The 21,420-nt window shown below is 33.6% G+C and overlaps 1 protein-coding gene across 1 annotated transcript in view; it reads left to right on the forward strand.

Moving 5' to 3' along the window:
- LOC142349862 (uncharacterized) overlaps nucleotides 1-12,811 on the forward strand; it is a 120,221-nt gene extending 107,410 nt beyond the window's left edge. Inside the window, exons 13-14 of the mRNA XM_075401682.1 lie at nucleotides 9,346-9,411; nucleotides 12,448-12,811. Coding sequence (XP_075257797.1) covers nucleotides 9,346-9,411; nucleotides 12,448-12,514 — 133 coding nt within the window. The 3' untranslated portion in view covers nucleotides 12,515-12,811. The remainder of the gene's footprint in view (nucleotides 1-9,345; nucleotides 9,412-12,447) is intronic.
- The last annotated feature ends 8,609 nt before the right edge of the window (nucleotides 12,812-21,420 follow it).

The raw sequence follows: 21,420 nt of genomic DNA on the forward strand, positions 1-21,420 counted from the left end.
AGCAAAAGTTTTTTCTTAATAAATATGTGATTTTTAATCTTTACATATAATCTTAAATTATCCAATTTGCAATGCAAAAATTCATTCGTTTATAAAAATCAAGGGCATGAAGTCACTCCAACCAAAAATTTCTCAAGAACGCCTGAGAACACAGAAACCCCTTCTGTTGTCAATGCTCCAAAAAAGAGGAAAATTTCAGCAATGCGAGAACTCTTTGACAAATCTGAATAACTAATTTTTATTGAAGTGAATATAAAAAGTTTGTAAAAACAGTCCTTTAACTGTGTTTTTTTTATTCATGGAAGCAGTTGAACCAAAAGTAAGTAATCATCCAAAAAAATCGAAGACACCGATAAAAACATTTTGAAGTTATAATAAATATTTGAACAAAATTTCCAAAAAAAATTGAAAAAGTTTTTTTCAAGCAGATTTTTCTTCTAAACTCTGAAAGCTGATTAACTATTTAGGATTCTCCAGCCTGAATTGGAATAAAAATGTGCAGCAAGCGCAAATAAGGTTTTCTTATGATTCAACAGAAATGTTTTTCTTTAAAAAATTTTCACGTTCAAAATTTTCTCATGTGTTCCTATTTTTACAAAAAATTCTGATTTCTAAAATTTTAAAAAAACCTTTTTGCAATTTTTTAAGCATAATTTGAAAGCCGTTAAACTGAATGGTAGAATTCGACCGAAAAAAATTAGTGCATTATATATATTTTTCAAGAATTCTAAAATTTTCTTTCAAAAAACTTAGAAAAAAACCGAAATTTCATGATATTTTTGCCGTTTACTCAAAAACTGGATATACAATTTTTGATTTTGTGCCCTATGTCCAAAGAAGAGTGTCTAGCAATTGTAAAAAAACTATTTTCAGATTCCAAAGCAAAAGTTTTTTCTTAATAAATATGTGATTTTTTAATCTTTACATATAATCTTAAATTATCCAATTTGCAATGCAAAAATCTGAATAACTACTTTTTATTGAAGTGAATATAAAAAGTTTGTAAAAACAGTCCTTTAACTGTGTTTTTTTTTATTCATGGAAGCAGTTGAACCAAAAGTAAGTAATCATCCAAAAAATCGAAGACACCGCTAAAAACATTTTGAAGTTATAATAAATATTTGAACAAAATTTCCAAAAAAAATTGAAAAAGTTTTTTTCAAGCAGATTTTTCTTCTAAACTCTGAAAGCTGATTAACTATTTAGGATTCTCCAGCCTGAATTGGAATAAAAATGTGCAGCAAGCGCAAATAAGGTTTTCTTATGATTCAACAGAAATGTTTTTCTTTAAAAAATTTTCACGTTCAAAATTTTCTCATGTGTTCCTATTTTTACAAAAAACTCTGATTTCTAAAATTTTTAAAAAACCTTTTTGCAATTTTTTAAGCATAATTTGAAAGCCGTTAAACTGAATGGTAGAATTCGACCGAAAAAAATTAGTGCATTATATATATTTTTCAAGAATTCTAAAATTTTCTTTCAAAAAACTTAGAAAAAAACCGAAATTTCATGATGTTTTTGCCGTTTACTCAAAAACTGGATATACAATTTTTGATTTTGTACCCTATATCCAAAGAAGAGTGTCTAGCAATTGTAAAAAAACTATTTTCAGATTCCAAAGCAAAAGTTTTTTCTTAATAAATATGTGATTTTTTAATCTTTACATATAATCTTAAATTATCCAATTTGCAATGCAAAAATCTGAATAACTACTTTTTATTGAAGTGAATATAAAAAGTTTGTAAAAACAGTCCTTTAACTGTGTTTTTTTTTATTCATGGAAGCAGTTGAACCAAAAGTAAGTAATCATCCAAAAAAATCGAAGACACCGCTAAAAACATTTTGAAGTTATAATAAATATTTGAACAAAATTTCCAAAAAATTTGAAAAAGTTTTTTTCAAGCAGATTTTTCTTCTAAACTCTGAAAGCTGATTAACTATTTAGGATTCTCCAGCCTGAATTGGAAAAAAATGTGCAGCAAGCGCAAATAAGGTTTTCTTATGATTCAACAGAAATGTTTTTCTTTAAAAAATTTTCACGTTCAAAATTTTCTCATGTCTTCCTATTTTTACAAAAAATTCTGATTTCTAAAATTTTTAAAAAAGCTTTTCGCAATTTTTTAAGCATAATTTGAAAGCCGTTAAACTGAATGGTAGAATTCGACCGAAAAAAATTAGTGCATTATATATATTTTTCAAGAATTCTAAAATTTTCTTTCAAAAAACTTAGAAAAAAACCGAAATTTCATGATATTTTTGCCGTTTACTCAAAAACTGGATATTTAATTTTTGATTTTGTGCCCTATGTCCAAAGAAGAGTGTCTAGCAATTGTAAAAAAAACTATTTTCAGATTCCAAAGCAAAAGTTTTTTCTTAATAAATATGTGATTTTTTAATCTTTACATATAATCTTAAATTATCCAATTTGCAATGCAAAAATTCATTCGTTTATAAAAACCTGAAATTTGGTTTATTTTTCTTTTCATTTCGGCTCAGCCTGCCTCATATTGACGGGGCGTTCTGAAACTGTGTTTAGCATGGTGAGTAAAAGAAAGCGTAAGTGGTTCTTTTTTCATTGCTCTTCAGGCTAGAGGGGAGTATTAGGAACAAATTTGACCACTTTCTGTTATAGAATTATCTGGAAACATATTTCCCATGAACCGTAAAATCATTCGTGGCGTGTTTCATTTCGAACTTAGATAGGTTCAATTGTATATCAATACTGTGGAAAATGAAAATAAACGTTAAAGCAAAATTTTGTTTAGTAAAATTAAAGTTTTAAATATAGAATAAATCGATTTAAGTGAAAACCCCAGATTGAGTTGGTTAGTTCAGTTACGTTAGTACATAGACCTGTTATCAGTTTTCCACTATAAATCATTCACAATGCTTTCACAATGTTTTGTTTTTGAAACATAAATGACCGTGTTTACTAGGTCACAAGGGTAAAAGTTATCAACTCAAAATACTTGTTATAAAATAAAGCAAACGCTTTACAGCATACACAACCAAGCTTTGATAATAACTGAGAGCTTGAATTGTGAACACGGTACCAATTTACAAAGTTTCACTCAACGGTTTTCAACATATTCACTTAAATTCAGACCAATTTTCTCAGTCTTGTTAGTCTTTTAAAGTTATTTCAGTCCAAGCAAAACTATTTCACCCAAATTATTCCGACTTTCTTATTCGATTTGTAATTAACTTTTCCCCAAAAATTATCTTTTGTATCAATTTGAGCACTTTTCTATTTTGTTAATATTTTTTTGGAATTTTTTATATAGAAAACTTTAAAATGGGCCTACAATGCACAGAACGCTCTATGCAGCTCAGCGACAGACGATCCCTAAAAAAAACACATGAAAAGGAAACACAATATCTTTCCTGATGTGCTAACATTCAGTTGCTCGCAAAGTTCGGCAAATGAAAACAACCTACTGTTGTTACGCAAGCATTCCATCACTGACCACCAGAAGCCAGTGGTTAAAAATTGTTATTCATGTCGAATCGGATTCCAATCAAAAACTGATTATGCAAACCATGTCAAGAATGAACATGGCTTACCTGCTTATGACATGGCTCCTGAAGACATAAACTCTGTAAAACCAACAGTTACTTCGATAAATGGTAGCATCAACTATTATGAGATCAATCCTGAGTCAACTAGTTTGGACATTATGGAGTACCTTTTCGCAAAACGCAAGGAAATTTCAGACATTGTGAGAAAACACACAAACCAGTATCCGCAAAGAATGCAATTGACCGTCGAATTGAGCCTCACAAAACCTATAGCAGAGTAAACCGAGAAGGTTACAGTTTATTTCAATACTAAGACAGTATCACTGTATCACACTGGACTTTCAGATGAAACGTACACAGAGCTATTGGGTTCTACCGTAACAGAATTAGTTTCCTTCTCTTACCATGGAAGCGGTTGGCAGCTGTTGTCTATCGGTAAAGTTATCCTGAAGCTGGCACGGTTTGTACCTGTCCGTGGCAGCAGTTTCATACTTTTTCCAGAAAGGCATTTGTTAAGGAGAGGTTCAAACCTGCTCAACATCCATAACGGAAACGATGACAATTGTTTCTTGTATTGTTACACTGCAAGATACCATCTGGTGTTTAAAAAGGAAACTCTGGAACCACCCCGCAATTGTTTTAGACCAAGGACGAACGTCATTACCTACAGCAATGAAAACCCATCAGCAAAACAACCTGTGGGTGACTTCGATATGCCCATGAGCTTGATGGACATTTCAAAATTCGAGGACATGAACGAAGTTCAAGTGAATGTTTTCAGGTAAGAAGATTTTTAAAAAGTTTCAATGGTGTCTAGTAGTTGAAAGTGAAACCCAATACTAAAACAAAACATAAAAAGGGAAAAAAGAATAGCTGAAGTTCATCTCTGAGAAACAAAAAAATGGAGCCACGGAAAAATCTCACATTTATTAAAATTGTTTGTTAAGGTATCACGACAAACAACTCCTACCGCTTCGATTATCAACTCGAAAAACCTTTCCCTTCATACTGGATTTAGTTCTTCTCAGCGACGGTGAAAAGTATCACTATGTATTAATCATCGACTTACTCAAGCTTGTTTCAAAGATCAGTGGTAAAGCATATCGTGATAGAAACTTTCTTTGCCGAAAATGCTTCCACGTCAGTGCATCTGAAGAGTCGTTTCAAAATCATCAAAAAACTTGTTACGATAATGACTCAGTACAAATCAGAATGCCCGAGCCAGGGAAAAACAAACTAGTGTTCGACAATTACGCAGCTAGATGGTTTTCACCATTTGTGGTTTACCTTGACTTAGAGTAATTGATTATACTTGTGTCCATAGTCAAGAACAGACCAGAAACTTCTAGCACAAGCATTATTGAACAACATCAACCCTGCAGTTACTGTATTATGGTGATTGAGCGAAATAATTCTACGCCGATACATTTTGACATACATACAGGACCTGACTGCATGGAAACGCTTTTGGCTATAGTGGAAAAACTAGCACAATTCTTTTACAACCAGAAGCGTAAATTTCCTGTATTCAATGGAGTGGCACCTTCCAAAAAAGCGTACAACTGCTGCTGGATTTGTAATAATGAATTCGTCAACGATGCTGAAAAAGTTCTAGATCATTGTCATTTTACTGGAAGTTTCATTGGATATGCAATCTTAGACAACTTCTACAGAGGATACTCAGACGATCAACGAAAGCTGTTGAAAGAAGGGTAGTTTTCCCTACTCATATGTTGATTCGTTTAAAAAGCTATCTGAAATATCACTGCCTAACTTTCAGAACTGGAAAACAGTCTCAGAGATAATAAAATTGATATCACGCAAGAACAACTTGAACAACTCCGGTAACTGTTCAGAGAGTTCGACTGTATCCATCTCAAAGACTTTCTCGAGATCTATTTAACAGGAGATGTGCTCCAACTAGCTTGACAGGTAATGAATAACAAGTGTGCTATGAGACTTATGGGCTCGATTGCGTTCAGTTTTATACCGCTTCGAATTTATCAGGGAGCGCCTGCCTCAAAGTTTGCAAGCCCGATCTGATATTGTTAACAGATCGCAACATCTTACATTTAACGGAAAGAATGATCCGAGGCGGTTTGGCGTCAGTGTACAGTTCTCGCTTAGAAATTGCCATTATTTCACTCCTCAGCAATTTTGACGAATCAAAAGAACCATCGTCCATACTGTACATTGATTCGAATAACCTTTACGGCGGAGTCATGCTACATTATCCCCTCCCCCTCAAGGACTTTGAAATTGTAGAGGAGATCAGTCTAGAAGACATTCTGAACACAGGAGATGAGGGGGATATAGGATATATTGTAGAAGTGGACCTTGACTACCCAGATGATTGACATGATAAACACCGTGACTTTCCTCTTATATCAGATAAAGAACCTGTTGACCCTATAGAGTTGAGTGAATATCAATCTGAAATGAAAACCGCTCTAAACGTTTCAAATAGTAAAGTTTAAAAAACTGAGACAGACTTATCACTCAAAAATGAACTATGTCACTCATTACCGGAACCTAAAGTTTTTCATATCGAATAGAATAAAAGTCAACAAGTTGCATCGCGCAGTCAAATTCTGTCAGCCGAAATGGCTCTCAACCTACATTCAACTGAACACCAACAAACGTCAGCAAGCAGAGTCAAAACTGAATCAAGAATTTTATAAATTAATGTCTAACTCAGCATTCGGCAAACTGTGAATGCCTAAGAAATAGAGTAACCGTAACTTTTGTTAGGAAAGATATTGAACCACTCAACGCCACCTCGCAAGGAACCATCTCTTCAATGAAAATTGTGGATCAAGACCTTTCCCTAATTACTAAGAAGAAACAGTCAATTAGTTGGACAAAACCCACAATAGTAGGAGCTAGCATATTGGAACTTTCTAAGCTCTTCATGATGGATTTCCATTATAATGTTATGAAGATCGAAACCGAGTGTACTGTTTTATATTCTGACACAGATTCGTTTACTTATAAAATAAAAAGTCCGAACTTCTATGAAATTGAGAAGCCACTTCGATCTGTCGGACTTCCCAGAAAATCATCAACTACATGATCGATCCAATGAAAAAACTGTCCTCAAGTTTAAGGACGAACTTGCAGGCATGCCAATTGAAGAGTTCCGCGCCTTAAAACCTAAATTATACTCAATAATTGCAGGGCAGAATGTTAAAATGTCTGCCAAGGGGACCAAGAAGTTTGCACAGACCAAACTAACACACGAAATGTTCAAAAAAACATTACAGAAAGGCGATCTTTTGAGACTCGAAAACATAAATTTCAGCTCTGAAAAGCATCAAATTCATACTGTTTGTGTCAATAAGATTGCCTTAAGTGCCTACGATGATAAGCGATACATCAACACAGACCGTACAACGACAATACCGTTCGGACATTACAGTCTGAGAGAAGAACTATTCGCTAAAAAATTTGTGAGGGCGTTGACTGGGGAGTAGAACCCCCCGAAATGTACACTGTTTTTGTCTTACCTGAAGGAGGGGAAGAGTTTGGTTGAGACACCCCTGATCCTGGTTTCAATCAACCCTCATACTCAAATGAACAATTGAATGATGTTGTTGATTTCAATTTGATATCCGATCAAGATGATGAAACCTATCAGGAGACCCCCAATCCTTTTTTTGCTTGAAGCGGAAGAGAGCCCTACCACTTCAACCAGTACTGAAAACTTCTCATTGGAAAAAATCAGAAAAAGAAAGGCTATCAGTCCAAAAATGGACGATGAAGCAGACAGCAGCGAGATTTTATTATCACCAATAATTTCTTGAGAAGGACAAGAATCTACCTTGCAAAGCAGCGAAGAGTCTCCACTATTGCTCAAAAAACGCACCCGTGCTTATGTAGATGACTCTGAGAATGATTGAATTGGTTTTCATTCTGTATTTTGAATTAGTACATCTTTAATAAGAAAGGAAAGATTCATATTACAAAGAATAAAATACTGTTAATCAAATGGTCTTTTTAATTAATCAGGCTAATAATATACTAAAACGCTTACTTTAGCTGAATTTTCCCGTTTTCCTGGCAAAAATTTTGCCCACTTTGTCTCCCTGAAAAAGGTCAGATAAATGATGCAAATATAACTCTTTTTTTTAAAGAAAAAGCTGTTTTACAGAAAGGACAAATTTGGTCTTTAATGTTACCAGAAAAAAGGGACTTGAAACAATAAAGGGGATTTAATATGAGGAACTCTTATGGCGACGGTGATGGGACAATTGGGATAAGAAAAAAATTGGCTGATCACACTTTCTGCACTACTTTAAACATCGATTTTTATGAAATTTGGCAAAGTGATTCAATTTTTCTTCCGAATCTGTAAAAGTGAGCTCACACGTAGTGCAAACCAGTTGAGTCATGACTTGTTTCTTTCATTCATAACGCTTCGTTCATAGTAAAGCGTTTCTAGCTCAATTCATACAAGAAATAAGGTGCCATTTCTAACAAAATTCCCAATTTAAGACCCATTCCAATGCCCTGGAAACAATAAGTTTTATCAAAGTTGCAGACACTCATAAAACTACTCTGGGCATTCCACCACTCTCAAACTTGGCAGTCCAATTTACCCAAGCACAATTGCACACCCATTCCAATTTTAGTTTACCCCCTCTTTTTGCCTCTTGCCATAAAACCAATTCTGTAAAAATCCCCCAAACACTGACAATTAATTTATTTTAACTTTGAAAAACAAAGTTCCAAGGCGGACCGCCGCTTTGATTTAATTCCCCCTAAATTCAATAACCATAAACAAAACTTGACAAGTATAAACAATTTCAACTCTCCAAAATGGAATAAAAGTTCAAGTTACAAAATGAATACCCCTCATGCGCGCGGTGAAAGAATTATTCCAAAACTCCCCATATATGAATGCCCACATAAAACTTTCCTAAAAAATACAAATATGGTAATCCGCCTTTTCACTAGAACAAAAAACTTTGACGGAGAATTCAGTTTTTCAAAGATATAATGTCTTGTAGGGGGGGGGGTCGAACCCCCCCCCCCCCCCCCTACAGTCATATGGCGGATTACCATACTACTTCTGTCGCATAATGTCAATTTCCGTATGGATAAAAATGAGTAATAATGTAGGGAAAAAACCATGGCTACTCCATTACCAGCGTCTACCCGTGCTAAACTGAACAGTTTCCATCAAAGTGGGTCATGTGTCACTGAATAATTGACACAAATAGAATCGGCAGCAACACATTTTTTGTGTGATGGCAAGCCTGGTCAAAAAGTGGTTTAGCCGATAAAAAATAAATGAGACATTTATTCAACGCTTAATTCTGATTGGTGGAAAATCAGATTGGTCATTATATCACTAGTTCTTTTTAGCTATTATAATTGTAGTGCGGTCGGGTTGTCGGCTTCAATATTTGGTTCTGGGTTGTCGGCCAAACCCCTGCGTGAGATGTACGTTAAATTGTTTGGTCTGGACCAGTCTCGCCAGAGGTCAGAAAGGTCGTGACATCATCACAATTTGAGTAGATCTAAGGACAGAATGCCGACTTTTCGCGGGATTAAAGACTAGGAAAAATGCTCTACGGAGTCTACAACATGAAACGGTTTCCAATTATATATATATATATATATATATATATATATATGTGTGTGTGTGTGTATATATATATATATATATATATATATATATCTTGGATTTTGACTCCCATTCTCTAATGTAATTAGTTATCTATTCTGTCCCCCCCTCCCACCAGAACTTAGTTGGCCTATAACTTTTGTAATTTGAGCGTATGTCAATGGCTATGGAACGATTGATGATTTTTGATTATACAGGGAAAGAGACAACAATGGACCAGGACAGCATATGAACACATTCAGTCAATCACAGCCAATGACCGAGTAAGTCCTGAAATGAACTCATTTCATCACTCACTCAGCGCTTTATTCTACAATATTCGCTCTAGGATTTAAAATTCTTAATTGTAATACACTGAACTCATATACTTTTAAAATTAAGTGGTATAAGTTGAACAACTTATTTGGTACTAAGATGTTTTTGCTATGTCTTCGTGCACACTCTGAAAGTAAATCTAGCTGAAAGTAAATCTGAAAGTAAATCTAGCAAATCTGAACTTAATTTAGCTCGTAATCAAGCACCTCAGTTAAAAATGAAATCAAGCCAAATTTCGCGTTGAATTTGTTGTAAATTAAGAATTAGTCGTGAAAGTCTTATTAGAGAAAGTCTTAGTCGAAAGTAGTAAATTTAGTTCCGGACAAATTTCAGAAACTTTCAGAAAAGTTCACGAAAACCGAAAACTAAACCTTTGTTTTTATTTAGTTTTTCAAAGGAAAGATGTAGTATGTCTGATTTATAAAATTACAACATGTAACCTTGTGGTTATTTGAATTTACAGGCTTGAGATTTGAAAAAAAAGTTGAGGACAAGTAGTAAAGATGAAAAATATCCGTTTCATTACAACTATCAGTACCAAATATCAGACAAGAACAGTTCTTTCATCAAATATTGACTGGAAAAATTAGTTATTCAATTTTATTCAGAAAATGGTGCTAGCGTACAGTTTAAGAAAATTATTAGAACGAATGTTTTGTTTCATAAAAGAAACAAAGTTAGGTAATTTTTTTCTTCTAGTCTGTTTTTTTTGCCAGTCCCTTCAGTCGTAATAAGTTATTAGTAATAAATAAACGGTCATAAAATAAGACAAGAGGGCTAGCTCAACTCTATCTACCAGAAGGCTAGCAGACACAAAAGTTTTCTAATGAAAAAGTTTTAATCAAAGAAAAAAATTTTGTGAAGTTATTGAAACTTAAGTATGAAAAATTCAAAACCATATGCAGGAAAAAGTGTTTAAGTTAGTTTTATGATCGCAATCTAAAACAAGCTGAAAGAGAGAGCTTGCTTCATTTAAAAACATTATTATGAGAGAGACAAAAAAGAGAGGAAAATAGTGAACAAAATTGGCTCAGTAACAGAAGCTTTTATACCACTCAGCTTTTTCGCAGCGTTTTCTTAATGCTAATCTGTTTTTTATTTTATATTTGGTCTTTGATCACTAGTTTTGATCACATTTTTGATCATTGGTTGTGCTCACTCCAGAAATTGATGTGTGGGAGCACTTTTTGCCATATCAAATTGCTACCAGACGCAACATAGACCTAGTATTTGTGTACCATTTTTAATTTTAAGTAAAAAATAGGTAAATTGAAGGAAATATTTGTTTTCAGTTTGATGTTTTGGATGCTTTAGGAATAAAATTTGTTGTCTAGTTTTTGCAGCCTAGCTAAAATTTTCGTGTTTTGGTTCCTTTTTTTCACCTGCCTTGATAATTTCTGATTTTGAATTGAACTTCATAAAATTTTTGCTTTTGGAGTGGAAATGGATAAAATCCGATCAAAATTCATATAGTTTTTCTAAAATTATATGCCTAATTTTTCTGCCTTTTTCTTTACATTTCATTTCTACAAATTTGCTGAAACTTTTATTGGTATTTCCAAACGGAGTTAATCAAAAGTTTTTTCACTCATCATTTCTCCTAAAAACTTGCCTTTTGTCTTTTTTAACCATTTGATAATTTGTTTTTTAATGTGTTCCTTGATGTTTTGTGTGTATTATCTGTAGTACTCACTCATAGTCACTGTTTGAGCAACACTGGCATCACAAGTTCTTTCGTGAACTGTTTTTGGAATATGGCAACTTAAAGAGAAGTTGCAAAAAAATTAAAAATATGTCTTCATATTTTCATTTTATTTCCCTTCTTCCCCTATGGCCTTTTTCCGTAGGTCATTAATTTGATAGGTTACTAGTCATCCTCACTAAGTTGCCGTTTTCATAGTAAACTAGCTAGTGTTAGCAAGTGAAAATTATTTTGTTGGTAATAAAAATTTCAGAAAATTTGAAATCAAAAATAAGAGCTGTATCGTTGTTCGTTTTTCTTCCTTAACTTTAACATAAAGAGTATTTAAAATATGTAATAGTTTATGCCATAAATGAATGGGCATTAGCTTGGGTTTGCAGTTCGTTTCATACTTTGACTCAATTCTGCAGCATTCCAGCTATGTTTTTTGTGTGCAGGTGTCTGACGCTATTTTAAAAAATTTGTGTACTAAATTTTGCCCTTAACATTCAAGATAGTTATGTCAAAGTATCAGAAAATTTTTTTTTGTATCTTACCAATTCTTAAATTTTGTCCTGCTGGCCTCCGTCAGCCTGTTAATAGCCTCTTAATTGTTCTTCCAGACTGCCTTTGAATCGAGTTGCGCATCAATTGAAAATTTTGTGATAGGAGACCGAATTTATTTGTTTTTGATTTCAAGAAATCAACTGAAATTCCTGTTCATTCAAAGAGAGAATTGTACGTAGATTTAGACCATTATTTGTTAGCCGTTGTTTAAACCAGTATTTAATCTATTTACTATTTTTCTATTGAATAACAAAAAGAGCGTGAACCTTGCGAGAATAGATATAACCGTGCGGCTAACAAATAATCGTTTAATAAAATATTATTGGATGTTCTTCCATAGTTTTTATCTCCTCTCGGGGTATCTTTTTAAAGGAGCCAACTGCGGAATGAGTGACTGAGTACTAGGCAATTTAAAATTGTCTCGATGAAAAGTTTTTGCTCAACATTGAGCGTGTAAAAGCCCCAAATTTGTCGGCTGGAATTTTTTTCAAGTGACTAATAGTTCACCCAATACAAACATCATTGCAGACCATCTCCGGGTCCGAATTATCCGCAATACATTGGGAGAGCTCATTTTTAAACGGATTTCACCTAACTTTGCTTGTCAGAATTTTCATTGCATAATTCTCCGAAGATAACCTGAATCGAGTGTTCAAACTTTTACAAGCTTACGTTGTTATATTAGTATCTGAGGATCAATTTATCAACATAGCTAACCTAAATTGTGTTTCTTCAGAAAACGGGACCACTGGAAATCTGGTGCAAACAATTGGACAAACAATTATTATTTTGGAGCCTTCTAATTCAGGTTTCTCAACAATTTGAAGCACAAACACTGAATGAGTGACTGTAACATGAACAACTGAATACGACAATGATGAAACGAACAAAAACTTGAACGCAATTTTTTAAATTCCAACCAATTCCATAACAGTGTGCAGCTAGCTATTATTTTCAGCTCAATTTTCAGTTCGAAAACTCACCCTAGTAAACTTCTTTCATTTTAAATTAGCTTCGTAGGGATATTGAAATAGACAAAATTTAAAGTAATGCCTAGCAATTAAATATTAAATTAAATTTTAATTCAAAAGTTACGACAATGAAAAAGAACACTGAATTACGCGATAACAGCAATAAGTAATGACCCGGTTCAATGACTGGACGGTTAAATTTTCTTGCGAGTTCGTTTCGACCGAGTTCAACCATTATTGGTTAATTCAATTTAAAGCGTCGGAATTAGTTTTTCACTTTGTATAACATCATACAATGTGAATTAAGTTTAAAAAAACGGTTTAACTCATTTTCATCAACGCAAGATGTCCTTTTGAAAAATTCAGTAAATAAATGCTATATCTCAATTAGCTTTTTATTTACATTTCACTGCTAAAAAAGTCTGAATGCCGAATGAAGAACTTGTGTAAGAATGTTCTTGAAAGTTTTTGCCCTTTTTGACTTCGATTAATATTTCCTCTTTATACGTCACCATTTTTTTCAGGGCAATTAAATTACCCCTCATTCCTTTATACTTATCTCCGAACAATTTTCTAATGCTTTTTCCAATCTGTGGATGCGCAGAAAAATGTGCACACTCATTACTTGCGACGTTTTTTTGTTAATTCTATACCATACAAGCAATTCTGTAATGTGGCGAGAATGTTCGAGATTTATGTGGTTTATATCCCATGAGCATTTGTAGGATGATACTTTTTCGGTCAAATATATAGTAACAACTTTGTAAGATGAATGGTTAATTTACAAGAGCCTCTTAAGTCGAATGGTTTTCTTGTAGGGACGTGTAAGTCGAATTACTAACTTCTAAGAAATTGCAAGTTTTGGAAGAAAAACTTTTAGTGCCTTGTAACAATTCTCACAGGTTAACCATTCGAGTTTGATCCTGGGATAACAACAACGAAGTATTTCGAACGTTAACTTGAATTTATTTCGAATGATATTTAAATTTATGAAGCATAACACAAAACATTGTATAAAAATATAGAGAATTTGAGTAATAATAAAACCCCAACCCGAACACCGTGCTAAAACTCAATCTTGTTTTAAGCAAAGTACTTGATTTATGTCTTAAAAAGATATATCTCTTGTGCTTTGAATGAAAATTATACTTTCGGTGGATTATTCCAACCTTCGATTAACAGGTTCCTTGTACTGGTTTTCCATTTTGTTTGCAAGCCATTAATGCATTGCAAACAAAATGGAAAACTAATTCAACGAACACGTTAAGCGAAGATTTGATTAATCTGCGATAGAAATCAGACAAAATTAGATCAAACCCAATTTTACTTCGAAACTCAAGAAAATTTCTTCAAGAAATTTCTCATACCAGGATGTTTTGTTTTGTTCACAAAATTTTGATAAAATCTCTAAAGGAAAACTCAAATATTTAATTTGATAAATAACTTGGCTAACATAACGGTGGCTATCAATCCAACAGATCAACAGCTTAAGAATCACATTTAAGCAATGTTTTTCAATTTTTCCTCAAAAAATGTTTGTTTTTATTCTCCCCAATATGGTCAGGTAAGAATAAGAATGGTAGAACTCCACATTATAAGGGCTCCGCTTGCGGCAAGCGTTTCAACGCATCATCACAAAACGACCACAGTGAAGTCTTCTTAATCTGAAGTGGTAGTTGAATCTAGTCATATTGAGCAAGCCAAAAAAATATGACAGAACCCTTGATTGTAGCTGTCGCACCGATTGCGAAAATTTACTTTAGGCATGACAGAAGTTCCTCAGAAAAAGACCTCATTTGTCAGATAATACGACCAATCTCTCGAACTTTTTTCCATGATCATGATCAACAACAGACGCCGAAAAGTTTCTACAGCGAGCAGATTCAAAATGCCATGTTCATTACACTTAGCATTATGAGCATCGCACTTTTGCTCCCCAGCTATTTCGAGCGTGTTTCCTGCCTTCTCTACCGTTTTGAAAATTGTTGTTGACTGCAGCTATGAAGTCATTTTAACGTCAAAAGCAGCTGGTTTGCTGGCTGTCTAAGATGGAGCAAACGTAACCCGGAATGGTTTTGTGCTTTCAGGAATAAAGTTCGTCCTCTCTATGACTGGTGACATTTTTGCAGACGAGAATGCCGCGGCAAGGCGATCCCTTATCCGATCATTACTTATTACCTAGTCTCAATTCCAGTAGTCACATACATTTAATGGCGGTGAAAGAAAGCGCAATAGATTATACTTTATTTTTTTTAGTAAAGAGAATAGGGTTTAAGCGGCTTCAACGACATTTTCTTACAAAGTTTAATTGCTTTTTTTGTTTTCCGTCTGTATCTGGAGATGTTTTTGCAGACATACAACATTCTCTGGATATGTACAGGCAACATTGTTTTCGTATGGAGGTATTAGTTTAGGAAAATTTACGTAAACATTTCAGATCATATCTAAAGTTTTTCAAAAGGAAATGATGTTTTTTTTTAAAAAAAACAAGCGTTTTTTGAGCTTTTGCCGTTTTTGTTCTTCTTTTTTTGTCTGTCAAAAAAATTAGAGAAGATTGAGTAATTTTGGAAAACGTTCTTTGCTAATTTTGGACAAGATTTCTGATTCGCTGCTGGGTGTTCTTGTTATTCCTAAATATGTAACAGTTTTGGCTTCAACAATTTGTTTTCAACCAAAAAAGTGCCTATGAAAAACAAGCGTTTTTGCGTTTTTTGAGCATTTGCCGTTTTTGTTCTTGTTTTTTTTTTGTCTGTCAAAAAAATTAGAGAAGATTGAGTAATTTTGGAAAACGTTCTTTGCTAATTTTGGACAAGATTTCCAATTCGCTGCTGGGCGTCCTTGTTATTCCTAAATATGTAACGGTTTTGGCTTCATCAATTTGTTTTCAACCAAAAAAGTGCCTATATTTGTTTGTCTTCTCGATGAGTTCTTTAATAGCATTTATTTTGTTTTTGCAGGATCTATTTTGTTTTTGAGTCAGAAAAAATCATTTTATGAGTTTATACTGTGATGCCTGGTATTTTTTCAGTTTTGAGTGACTAGACCGCGATTGGTGTAACAGCGCCAAGCCATCTGCAGTCTGGACAATTTTAGCAAGAGAGTCTGGTAGACATAAATTAGGAATAGTTTCGGCGCCACCACATATCCTAAAGAAAACCAGCCGCGTTTGAGAACCTGGTGCTGCCTATATTCATTATTTTATCCCAAAAATTTCATTGAGAGGGGATTGAGTTATACCAAACAACAATTTCTGCGTCCAAATTTTCCTTAGTTTGTATACCAACCTTAGTCTCAGACCGCATTGAATACACTTTTTCATCAATGCGAACTGTTTCAACCATTTCTGACCACTGGTATGCTTCATTTATCAGCTTAACCCGATAAATATGCAAAATGCATCATTCACTTCTGATATAATCACTTTTTGACAAATTTTCATATATTTTAAACTATACCTATCTATACTAAATCGATCAAGTACAATTTGATTACAATCGGACAAAAATTAAAAAATTCTGACACAACCTTCGTTAACTATAAAGAGGGCTCGTCTCGATTTGGCTTCGTTTAAGGGTTTTTTGAGTTGAAGTGTTGACGGTCTTTCGCTAACTAACGATCGAAACGGGAAAAGTATGTTTGAAATTTGCCCTTTTTGCTTTTCTTCGTTGACCTGTTACCGCATCTCCGGATATGGTAACTGGATCAACACCAATCTGTTCATCGCATGTTTTTCTGCATCCTCAATTTTTGTTTACGAAGTACTCAATTAGTTTGGATGTGCTTGTTTTTAGTTCTAAATTTGCAGTTAGATCTTACAACACCGTTCCGTTTCATCGTAGAGTGGCGCGAGTGGTATCATTAGGAAGCCTTCTAGCGTAAACAATATAATTTAGGGATAGTTTTTGAATTTCTTTTGTACCTGAGTCATCAGAGTTTATAATTTGCTTGAACATTGGCTGATTTACCTTGTTTTGGTTCAAATTTTCCGTTTTTATATGCCATGTTTTGCAAATGTTTGTAAAATTATGTTAGAATTGTAAACGATAGACTTTTTGGTTTAACTTCTAGTTATAAAAACATGTTTTTGGACTGTTTGATTACATTTCTGGCTGAACATTTTGATGTTTTTCAGCTATTTTAAAATCAATAATGGCACGATCTATGCTTCTTAGTCCATTTTATTCAAGTTTGTAGCTTTAACACACCTATAAACTGCTGACACAGTCTTCGTTAATTATAAGGAGGGCTGGTTACAATTTAAGTTAAGTTATTTCTTCAGTTAAGTGTTTTCTTGAATTGAAATGTTGACGGTATTTTGCTAACTTAACCCAATAAACATGCAAAATGTTCCATTTGCTTTAGATATAATCACCTTTTGTCGAATTTTGTCATATTATACATTTCTATGCTAATCGGAACAATTACAATTTAATTACAATCGGTCAAAAACTCTAAACTACTGACACAAACTTTGTTAGCTATAAAGAGGTAACGTCTCAATTTCGCTTCATTTAACAGTTTTCCTAAATTGAAATTTTGACGATTTTTTGCCAATTAAACCTAATAATTAAGCAGAAAACATCATTTACTTTTTGGTATAATCACTTTTTTTCAAACTTTGTGAAATTATTCATTTCTATTGTTATCGGTAAATTTTGTTTTTTTTGTAATCTTATGAAAACTTCTCTAAAACTCCGAGCCTTAGTGGCTTCCATTGTATGATCAAAAGAACTTACTGATTTCACTTGATAGCTATTTTTTTCATGACTTTGAAATCAAAGTTTTTTTTAAAACTACGTATTTGTAACTCTGCGGTTTGTTTTTTGATCTACTGCTTATCTAGTCACATTAGTTTGAAGGGGAACATCGCATTTTTTTTTGAATGCAGTACAATTGAACAAATCTATTTTTTGGTGCATTGCTTATTGTTTTAAAATCTTAAAATTCTCAAAATCTTGAAATTCTCAAAATTTCAATTTAACTGTTGATTTTTATCTGTGATTGTCGCTCTTTTTGTAGACGTCTGTTAGACACTGCACAATATAATATCTCAACGTTTTGCTGGAGAAAAAAAGAACCTATAGATTATTAGTGTGGACAGCTAACGTTTTTATTTCTTTGAAATTAACTGTTTTCGAAAAACACAAATGTGTTTTTTTTTCAACTCTGCCACTTTTCGTCTTACCTATTCCTATTTTCCAGTATGCACAAAAACTATAAGATGGTGACACAACCTTCATTAACTATAAACATGGCTCGTCTCGATTTCGCTTCATTTAAGAGTTTTTTGATTTGAAATGCTGACGGTTTCAAATTTTATAACTTTGCTAATTTTGTTCTCTCAGTCTAGTTGTTTAACAAAAGACAATATTGAGTAATTTTGAACCAGCTGGTCTTGCTAATTTGAGACAAACTCAGGCAGCTGGGCGAATTGGAAAAAATTGGTCATTTTAGTTTCAAGTTGTAGCGTGCTTTTGCTAGAGTATTCTGGACATTGCCTTCTCGTTTCTATGAGGTTCATAAACGACTCAGTTTTGTTCTTTTGTGTTTGATTGATGTCATTTGTCGACAACTAAACCTAAAAAAAACATCATTTACTTTTTGGTTTAATCACTTTTTGTCAAACTTTAAGAAATTATCTATTTCTATTAAAATCGGTAAATTTTGTTTTTTTTGTAGTCTTATGAAAACTTCTGAACCACTCCGAGCCTTAGTGGCTTCCAATGTATGATCAAAAGAACTTATTTACTGATTCACTTGATAGCTATTTTTTTATCACTTTGAAATCAAAATTTAAAAAAAAAAAACTACGTATTTTTTAACTTTGCGGTTTGTTTTTTGGTCTACTGCTTATCTAGTCACATTAATTAGAAGGTGAACATCGCATTTTTCTCATTGAATGCAGTACAATTGAACAATTTTTTTTAGTGCATTGCTTGTTGTTTTAAAATCTTATAATTCTCAAAATCTTGAAATTCTCAAAACTTTAACTTAACTTTTGATTTTTATCTGTGTTTGTCGCTCTCTTTGTAGACGTTTTTCAGACACTGCACAATAACAGATCTCAATGGCATTTAGGTGAAAAAAAGAATCTATAGATTATTAGTGTGGATAGCTGATGTTTCTGTTTCTTTGAAATTAACTGTTTTCGGAAAATACAAACGCGTTTTTTTTTCAACTCTGCCACTTTTGGTCTACTGATTACTTATTCCCTTATTCCAGTAGTCACATACACATAATTGCGTTGAAAGAAAGCGCAATATATTAAAATTTTTTCTTACGAAACGAGAATAGGTTTTAAGCGTCTTCAACGTTTTTTGAGCTTTTGCCGTTTTTGTTCTTCTTTGTTTGTCTGTCAAAGAAATAGGAGAAGATTGAGTAAACTTGGAAAACGGTCTTTGCTAATTTTGGAGAAGCTTTCGTATTCGCTGCTTTGCGTTCTTGTTATTCCTAAATATGTAACAGTTTTGGCTTCAACAATTTATTTTCAACCAAAAAAAGTGCCTATTTTTGTTTGTCTTCTCGAAGAGTTCTTTAAAAGAATTTATTTTGTTTTTGCATGATCTATTTTGTTTTTGAGCCTTAAACAATCATTTTATGAGTTTATCCAGTGATGCCTGGCATTTTCTCTGTTTTGAATGACTAGATACTGATTGGTAAACAATGCAAAGCCATCTGCAGTTGGGTAGTTTTTTGCCAGAGAGGCTGGTAGACATAAATTAGGAATAGTATCCGCGCCACAACATTCCCTAAGGAGCACCAACCGCTGTAGAGAAGCTGGTGTAGTGAAGCTTTCCTATATTCATTATTTTGTCTTGAAAATTTCTTTGAGAAGGGAGCGAGTTAACCCAAACAATGATTTCTGCATTCACATTTTCCTTAGTATGTAAATCAACCTTGGTCTCCAGACAACATTGGATGACAACTTTTTATATCATGGCGAACTAAATCAACCATTTTTGACCACTGGTATGCTTGATTTATCAACTTAACCCTATAACTATGCAAAATGCTTCATTTATTTTTGCTTTTGATATAACCACTTTTCGTCAAATTTCTTGAAATTATACATATCTATTTTAAACGGAACAATTACATTTTTTTGCAATCGAAAAACTATAAGCTGATGACACAACCTTCGTTAATTAAAAACTTGGCTCGTCTCAATTTCGCTTCATTTAAGAGTTTTTTTATTTGAATTGCTAAAGGTTTCAAATTTCGTAACTTTGCTATTTTTGTTCTCTTAGTCTAGTTGTAAAAAAAAGAAAAGATTGAGTAATTTTGAACCAGCTTGTCTTGCTAACTTGAGACAAATTCAGGCAGCTGGGCGAATTGGAAAAAATTGGTCTCATTTTATTTTCAGGGTGTAGCTTGCTTTTGCTAGAGTATTCTGGACATTGCCTTCTCGTTTCTCTGAGTTTAATTAACGACTCAATTTTGTTCTTTTGTGCTTGGTTGATGTGATCTTTGGCCGATTTTGGCCGACGGAGCTCAAGTTCTCTTATGATACTAATATGCGAATCTTCATGTACATTTTGAACGTTATACCACCGAGGTTTTGTGCTCTGTTTTGTGTAACTTGGAGTTACAAAAGATTGATTGCGATTTGATGAGGCAACAAGCTTTTGCATTTGGAAATAATGTCCTAATTTCGGACTTTTACAGCAAGAGTGAACTTTCCTAATTAGTTTTCAAGTTGTTTTAACGCCACAGCTGGAAGAGATCCGCTTGTTTTCTCCGGATTCAATGTCTTTACTTTACCCATTCTGTTTCCGTTGTGACGTCCTTGTTACTCCTAAATATTTAACAAAAATTTGCTTCTTTTTTTTTACTTTAGTATGTCTTTTTTCCGAACACTTCTTGAATAGCACTTGATTTGTTTTTGCGGTATCTTTTAAGTTTTTGAGCCTGAAAATATCATTTTTTGCGTTCAACCAGTAATGCCTGGCATCCTCTCTGTTTTGAATGAAGAGATCCTGATTGTTAAATCAAAGCCATCTGCAGGTTGGTTTGCAAAGCCATCTGCAGGGCCATCTGCAGTTTGGGAGTTTTCAGCCGGAGAGTCTGGTAGACATAAATGTGGAAAAGTATCGGCGCCACCTCATTGCCTAAAGATCACCACTGAAGAGAAGCTGGTGCTTCCTATATTCATTGTTTTATCGTGAACCCTTCTTTCAGAGGGGATTGTGTTAACCCAAACAACGATTTCAAATTGTCCTTAGTTTGTCAATCAACCATAGTCATCAGACCGCACTGAATGCATTTTTATATCAAGACTAACTAGCCCAACCATTTCTGACCACTGGCATGCCTCATTTATGTGCTGAGTCAATATGATAAGATTGTCAGCTGTGCAGGTGTTCGCCCTATATCCACTTTATGGTTCGCCAAAAGTTCGGTTTGTTCACAGTGTCCTAAGATAAAATTATTAACAACAGTTTCACTGAATTTTGCAATGCATTCGTTAAAGTTAAACGATCGGTACTTTTCAGCTTCGTTTCAGCCTTTTTGAAGCCTATGAAGCATTTTCATTTGTGATTCCTCCCGACAACACGGAACATGAGCGTTGTTGACTGAGCTTGATATTATCAGGCATATAAGAACTTTGGTGCACTTCTGCAGGGATTTCCACAATCAGTAAATTTTTGTTGATGTGCACTTGACTGCGTGATTTTGCTGAAAATTCTTTTGACCTCTACAACATTACGGCGTTTTTTGTCAGAGATTTCAGTTAGTTC

The sequence above is a fragment of the Convolutriloba macropyga genome, chromosome 11 (assembly GCF_964194025.1).
Source record: "Convolutriloba macropyga chromosome 11, txConMacr16.3, whole genome shotgun sequence".
In the NCBI taxonomy this organism is placed as follows: Eukaryota; Metazoa; Xenacoelomorpha; order Acoela; family Convolutidae; genus Convolutriloba; species Convolutriloba macropyga.